General features: G+C 32.9%; 1 protein-coding gene across 1 annotated transcript; it reads left to right on the top strand.

Moving 5' to 3' along the window:
• Nucleotides 1–6905: 6905 nt before the first annotated feature.
• On the top strand, nucleotides 6906–8145 carry LOC111406366 (ethylene-responsive transcription factor ERF071-like). Its single transcript, XM_023035797.1, has 2 exons — nucleotides 6906–7209; nucleotides 7287–8145. Exons 1-2 carry the CDS (start codon nucleotides 7020–7022, stop codon nucleotides 7973–7975), a joined length of 879 nt encoding a protein of 292 aa, XP_022891565.1. The 5' UTR covers nucleotides 6906–7019; the 3' UTR covers nucleotides 7976–8145.
• Nucleotides 8146–8369: the final 224 nt, after the last annotated feature.

Genomic DNA, 8369 nt, shown 5'->3' with positions numbered 1-8369 from the left:
TTCCAACTTCCAATGCACAGTTTATTTACTTAATTAAATAATAAGTGCAAATCTCAATATCTCTTCATTGAATCAATGCAAGGCTATTGGAGCATTTAATAAATGTTTAAAACAATAAACACATATTGGGAATGCTAATATTAAATATTAAAAATAAAGAGGTTATTGGAGCACTTTAAAATTTTTACTCTTTAAATTGTAGAATATGCTCTTTAAAAATAGAGAGCCTCTTGGAGATGCTCTTAGAACATAAATTTGCTTATTGATTCTTAGTGTTTAACATGGAATAATAGAATGCGTTGTTTATGTCTAGGTCAGTGTTTGTTCGAGGGTGGATAGCATCCTTGGTGTTTTGGGATGGTCTGTGGGTTGTAGCTGGCCAATCTTAATGGAGAACCAACAGTTTCTAGAACTCTAGTTAATTAAAAAAAAAAAAGGCTGAACCACAACCTTAAGGGTCCCCCATCGCCTCGCCCCTGGAGCATCGTGAGAGAAGTTAATCGCGGGATGTGCCCCAACAGGCCAAGAAACAAGAGCTGTCTATACACTGGTGCCCACAAAGAGTCTCAATCCATGTTTCAGGAATTGAACCCTCACACTACGGCTGTCAGCAAGGCTATATACATCTCACTCTTGTCCTTTGTACCACTGAGATATGCCCCGGGGGCAGAACGCTAGTTAATAGTCCAAGTGCTGAGTAGTTCACTCAGCTACTAATTCTGGGAAAAAGGTTTCTGTACAATTTTTTTTTCAATTTCTTTTTCTTATTGGGAATTCAGTGAGTGAGTTTTATCTGAAATTCATGACATAAATCAGAAGCCAATACTGGTCAATGGAGTCGGGGAGCTAGAAGGAAGAGAAAAACTAGTCATAACAGTTTTGTATACTTTGTATGGGCATTTGCAAAGAAGAAGGAAAACATGGTGACACTTCATCAAACAATAAACATGTATTCTAACCTCTTTTGGAATTTTTGCTGATGGTGAAAATTTTTTTTTGCTCATCATCGTTATAGCGCTTCTTCATTTTAACTAGATTTATTCGGAAGCTTTCTCCTAGTGTGTCATTTTAGACAATGAGTCTGAGCGTGATGAGGGACAGGCCAAATAACCAGGTGCATATAAAAACCATGGGGGAATTTTAAAAAATGGTCAATTACGTGCTTGTCAATTAAAAAGTGTCCAAATTTAATAACTCTTGAAAAATGGCCAAATTTGATATCAAATTGTCTTTTATACCCTCAATGAAAATGAAACAATTTTTTATTCTCTCTTTTCAACGTCTCGCAAATTTCTAGAATACTGTAGCTTCCATGAAAAACTACATTAGTAACAAGGTAATGCTTAATGGGTAAATGTCCTCTTATTAACTGTTAGGTAATGATCAATAATTTTGAGTAGAGTTGAAATCATTAACTCAAAAAACATCTACATACTCCTAAATTCACAAACAAATCATATAATTTCGTTTCGGAAAATTTAATATCATCCACAATTCCTCATAGAAGGTAAATTTTCTTATAAAATCTCATTTTTGTTGATAAGTTTGTATTTAACAGTTGCTATGATATATATGATGCAAATTGATGATTAGATTTTTCAAACAATTAGTAGATACTTGTTATAAGATTATTGGAGTATTTTAAATCATATTCATGTTTTGTTTTGTATTTTTCAAAGATGGTGTCACAACTTATTTAAATAACTTTGAAAGATTGATTTGCAATGGTTGTTATGTATTGACAATACTATTAATAGAGGAATAAATTCCTAGCAAGAATGGTTGTTGAAGTTGAATAAGATGATAAATGCATATGATGAAGTGTCTGACCGACATATCGTTCTCAACATTTTATGACTGTCGAGACTAACATCTAAAATATAATTCTTGTCAGTATTTCAGTATCCAAAATTACATTTTATTAACTTAGTGAAATTATCGAAGATTTTGTGTGTACCATTGACCATATTTTTTATGGGTAGCATATTTGTTTTTGGTATTCGTGTTAGCTAATCTTTTTTACATTGATGACATATAAAAAATGGGAGATGTGATGAGATTCGTTGTCTACATTCGTCAACATAGAGGGTGAGTAGAAGTAGTTTGGGAATCGAACAACGTCAATTGTTATTAAAAGAGACATTAAACATGAAAATTGAATTATTTGAAAAGTTTCATCTTGACAGAATGAAATTTCAAATCCACCTCAAATTTAAAGTTTCGAACATGAATTTCGTCTATGTTTCAAGATCATTGCACATCCACGTACTAAATTTCAAACAATACCAAGGAGAAATCATATCGAGGAGTTCATAAACTACCAAACAACATGAACTTCACCACTTCGTTAACATCAATCATGACAATGACAATGAGTTTCTTATTTGAAGTGGTAAAAAAAATTACGATGTATAAATACATCTACAGGTCCTCAACAACGGACAAAGAAGATATCTCACTGCCATCTTCGTCTTCAGAGCTTATGATGATGACATCTCTCGTAACATCCAAACCCAATCCTACATTGTCGATCAACTCGTTGATGTATTGAATGCTAAACAAATGTTATCTGACATTCGTTTCTTCTATCAGAAAATGGAATTGGATGAACACTCATCCGACGGCGACGGTTCCCGGATTGAGGAATGTAGGGAACGACATGCATTTGTTCATCATCGTTCGAATCAATAATGATTGGATTGTCCGCCGAAGACCCGGCCGAGGAAAGGTTCACGGCAATGAAGACAAGTTAAAAGAAAATCTTCTAGCTAGGAATTTTTTATGAAGAATTGTGTTTGAACATTGTCTTTCAACTCATATGCATACTTATATAGAGGTGTAAGGCATGGTTAATGAGGAGTAATTGCATTACAAAACTACACACCCACATCCACTCCATGTATTTACAATTGATTGACATTTGTTTTGATAACATAAGTTGTAGACCTTGTGCTTGTCATGTGAATAGTGAAGTTGTATTTATTACCAGCATGTGTTTATAACACACGTTTTGTTTTAAATCGTATTGGGAAACTTCTACGTCTGATTGGTTTGCTATGAGTCTTTTTTTAAATCTCATTGTCACCTTGCCTTTCCGCCAAATAGTTCGAATTTGTTCTTGACATTTCATGATGTTTTCGTCATTTGGAAAGTCGTTATCGACATTTGGACTTTGTTTATCCTGACACTTGACAGTTCATTTAGAACGAGATTTCATTCCATTTCCTAGAGTTCTATACATTTAAGACATTTCTCAACATTTAAAGTGTTGTTCTCGACATAGGGAGAAGTGGATATTTAATGTATGAATTGACATGGTACTTTTTCAAATTAATAGTATAGGTTATGTGTCAAATTCTTATTGGCGAACACAATTTTGAATTGTATGGAAATTTTTGACTTTAGTGTGGAATTAGGAATGTTAACGAGAGTATTTTGATCTAAATTATTGCAAAATTGGCATTGAAGAAATTTCGAACATTTTTGCAAATGATAATGTGAAAATGGCCATTTCTTGCAATTTCCTAAAAAACAACCATGACAGGGCCGAGAGTACCCCGTGTAAGAAAATTTTGGCTTACTAAAAGAAGTTAAAAAACAATGGTTGAAACGAAATAAAAATTTAATCACTTGTTCAAGATGAAATAAAATTAGTTAATACATACGAAAATTCAGTAAAAGTTCCGTGAAAGGTAATAAATTTAACTGACTTAAGACATGCGTATTATAAACTAAAAATTCAGTAAGGTTTGAGAAACACTCACGTGCCATCCACTTTTGAATAACAATGTCCCATTTTGTTGCAACATTGTGACTTCATCATTTTATAAGAAAGAAATAATAAAATAGTCTTATTACACCCGTTGAATGTTAGAACTACTTGTACACATTTCCTCAACTATCATCTTTGACTATTCTTGGATGACAAACTTGGCAATGCACAATACAATTATGGCTATAGTATTGCGTCTGAGATTTGTTAGATGTCAGTGGTACAAAAATTGATTAAAATTATTTAACAATTGCTTTGTATTCTTTTTTCTCTAACTTTCCATAATAAACAAATATTTAAAACCAAAAACAATGTTTCATTCTCCTTTCATTTTCCGGCTTGGGCATTTTGTAGATGCTAATTTATGCAGTTCTTGTCCTCGAGTTAAACAAAAGGCTCTTTTGGCACAATTTCTTCTCTCAAATCATTCTCAACTACATATTATATGGAATTCCTAATTTTTCAATTAAGAAAATTTGTTTCAAACAAACTCTTAGTATACTCTTATCAACCTATTTAACTATGCTTTACGATATCAAATAGAAGCTACATATTTGACGTGTTACTTCCTAGTCAATTGTCGTGGATAAGATATGTCCACGGCTTTTAATGATACAATGAGCTTCGACGGTTTTCGTATATATTAATCAATTACTAAATAGTGATTAAAGAGATTAAACAATTATTAAAAAAAAGTTCAAAGATTCTCTTATGATACAAATTTAAGACGTTGTACTATTAGTACTTAAATTATTCACAACTTGTATTTACGGGTCCCATTTATCCTATGGTTCTAGAAAGAAATTTGCCCGTTCAAGTTTTTTGCCTGACCCTATCAAAATTTTAAATGAGGTAATCTTATGGTGTTGGGATAGGCAAAATATATATATATATATCCAAATTTCCGCATCACCTATTTATGAAAAGTATCGAAATGTCAAATTACACAAAAATGATCGATTCAAGTTTTGACACCACTTAAATTAGAAAAATTATCGAACGATTAGGTTGAGGAGCTAAGAATGGAAGGTCGAAGGTTGAGGCGGTCATAATATTAGGTTATGGACTGGCTATAGGCTGGAATTTTCCAAGGAAACATGATACCAATACCGCAATACGTGTTTAGGATGTGATTATGATGGTCAATTCAAAGAATCTATTGAATAGCCCCTAACCTAGTAGTATTAATTAATTAATTAATTAATCTTCATTAAGGAGATAAACATCTTTGCAGTTCCTTGCTTGGTCCCCACGGAAGACCAAAATTTGATTGAACTATAACCATTACTATTAGTACTGAACACCCTTTAACAGCTAGCAAAAGGCTAATTCAAGAGTTGCCCATATCTAAAAACTTTAAGAGAGAAGTTGTCAAACATGTATATATCATATTAATGTAAATTGACATGCTAAGTTCAAATCTTACTAGAGAGAGGTCGTTAAGAGATTGTTCGAGCAAAACTATCAATAACCTTTTAGGCGGAATAATTGTGGACCCACAAAATGTGTGGTCAATAAATGAATAGTAATAATGAATGTAAACTTGAAATTAAATATTTAACTTTGACTAAAAAAATACTTTTTAATAACTTTTAGATGAAGAGAGGCTAAATATGGTTTCTTAGTGTAGACATACGTGCTAAGTTCAAGTATTGTTGCACCATTATAAAGCCTGGCACATTAACCCCTTATGAGAAATGAACTAAGAATGCGTTGAATACGTAATTTAAATGAATATAATTCAATATAGTATTGAACTGTATAAAAGATTTTGTTTCAAGCCTTGTTGCCACAGATTTATGAATATCTTTCACATTTCAAATTTTGATAAAAAGTAAATATGATATGTATGTGAAGGGACTTGTAGAAGACTATACCTAAATAAATACTAGTGTCACTTTCTTAGCCCCTGTTTGGTGGTCATAAAATTTTAAAAATATATATAGTTTTAAATAGTATTTTTTTTAAGAATGTGTAGTTAAGAAGTAAGGAAATGTTTTGAATTTACTAATAAAATATTTTATTGTGTTCACATGTGGTTGAAAATAAGTATAAGAAATAGATTAAGCCCCCATTTGGCTTCTATTAAATTACATTTCATTTTTCTCTCTCCTATTTTCAACCACACAGTCTTTCATAAAATAATATTACACGTAAATCGAAAAAATTTCTTTCTTTTTCAACTACTCATTTTTTAGAAAAATACTATTCCACCCATTTTCATTTCAAAAAAAGGGGCCAAATAGGAGCTAGAGTAAAGGGAATTAAGATCTGCTAAATTGTTTGTACTTTTAGCCTTTGTTTGACAACCATTATTTGAAAAGTAAAAATATATATATTTACATATTTATTTTCAACAATACATTCACACAATAAAATATTTTACACGTAAATTCAAATTTTTTTTTACTTTTTAAACACACATTGTTCTAAAAATTAATATTCAAAATATTATTTTTGAATATGTGGTTGAAATAAAGTTAAAATACTATTCAATTTTTTTTTTTTTTAAATTGGGCTCAAACAAGGGCATGATCAATAGAGTCTACGCATCAATGAATTTAATGATTACACATATGCGTATTTCTGTCCTTATTAAAAGGTGCATGTGACGAATATTCAAATTTAAACCCTCGTTTGAGCCACATTATTTCTCATTATATTAAATTAAATTTTTCTCCCTTCTATTTTTAACCATACAATTTTTAATAAAATAATATTACACGTAAATTAAAAACTTTTCAACCACTCCTTTTTCAAAAAAAACACCATTCATCTCAATATCATCTACAAATAATGGGGCTCAGAAAAAACAACTAGCAAAAGGCATACGCCATTAAAGTTCACTAAGTGATTGTTTGAATTTATCAATTTTTTAAATTGACCAAAGCTTATTTTAACTCAAACCATGTTTGACAGTCATTTTTGTGTAAATTTTTTTAGAATTTGTGGTTAATAAGTAGAAAAAGAATTTAAATGAATAATATTTTATTATAAAAATGTATAATTAAAAATAAGTATTAAAAAAAAATGAAAAAGAATGATTATCTACAAGGAAACTTTGCAATCACTCTCACCGACCTCTCGTCCCCTTGCTTATATATATGGCAACTCTGCTATCGACTCTCTCGTCAAAAATCATTGTCCGAAATCAAATTTCAAGCTCTTCTATAATCTTAAGTGCTCTTCATCTCTGATTCTCTTTTATTTTGTTAATCTTAATCACAAAGTATTATCAATAACGAGAATGTGTGGTGGTGCAATCCTCGCCGAATTCATCCCTCGTCGCAGCAAGGGCAGCAGGCAACTCTCCGCTGCCGACCTATGGCCCACATCCGCCGACTTCTGGCCAAATTCTCATTTTGCCAAACCCAACAATTCTAGCTCCTCCAGCCAAAATGGTTCTAAGCATCTCAAAAGATTCCAATCTTGTACAGGTAAATATTTAACTAGATTTAGCTTCTTTTTTCCTAGACTAATATCTAGAATCCGATTGAGGAATTTATACAAACAGGTGATAAGCAAGCGGAAATCGGTGGAAATGCAAAGCGGCAGCGGAAGAACCTGTACAGGGGAATACGGCAGAGGCCATGGGGCAAATGGGCAGCCGAGATCCGGGACCCGAGAAAAGGTGTTCGGGTTTGGCTTGGTACATTCAACACAGCTGAAGAAGCAGCCCGGGCGTACGATAGAGAAGCCCGCATAATCAGAGGGAAAAAAGCTAAAGTCAATTTTCCAAACGAAGACGATGCGTACAATCCATACAATTACAATCACAAACACAATCTGACATATAATAATAATCACGGTTCGTTTAAAACGTACCCGATCGAGGAAGTATACGGGTCAGCGTCCGGTTGGGGTTTGGAAAATGCATGTTGTTTTGATCAGGAAAGAGAGGGTTTGTTTAAAGTGGAGGAGGCGGTGAGTGAGAATGGTATTGTTGACAAAGGAACAACAGTTCTGGATGCGGCGGCGTCGGCGGCGGAGGACGAGGAGGAAGCGGCGAAGGAGAATGAAGTGCAAAAGCTGTCGGAGGAGTTGATGGCTTACGAGAACTACATGAAGTTCTATCAGATTCCGTATCTCGATAGTCAGTCCGTGGCGGCGGCAGCGGGGTCAAATCCAGCGCAGGAAACAGTCCTTGGAGGCGGTGCATTGGATCTCTGGAGCTTTGATGATGTCACACCGGCGGTGACCTAAGCGGTCTCTAATTTGGCGGATTTCTTTGGGTTCTTTCAAATCAATGGCACAATTTGTAAATTAAGTAGTCATTCGGTACCTTAATTGTCTTTTCATATCCACATTTTATTAACTAGTTGTAATTTCCATTCAAAAGGTATTGCAATAAATATATTTTTTGTGTCTTTTTATATTTTTCTTTTCATTCTTCTGAGTTTATTATCTCCTAAAATAAGTTGTAATGCCATTAGTGACACGTTTAGTTGTTAAATACGAGCTCTTTAATTTGATGTCAAATTTAACCCGCCATTAAATTCAATTCCATTACATTCCCTTTTTTTCTCTTCTATTTTCAGTCACACAATCTTCCATAAACATTATTACACGTAAATCGAAATTTTTTTCTTCTCCAAAG

Source organism: Olea europaea, chromosome 12 (genome assembly GCF_002742605.1).
Source record: "Olea europaea var. sylvestris chromosome 12, O_europaea_v1, whole genome shotgun sequence".
NCBI lineage: Eukaryota > Viridiplantae > Streptophyta > Magnoliopsida > Lamiales > Oleaceae > Olea > Olea europaea.
Note: the sequence above shows the minus strand (reverse complement) of the source record. Positions and strands in the feature narration are given on the sequence as shown.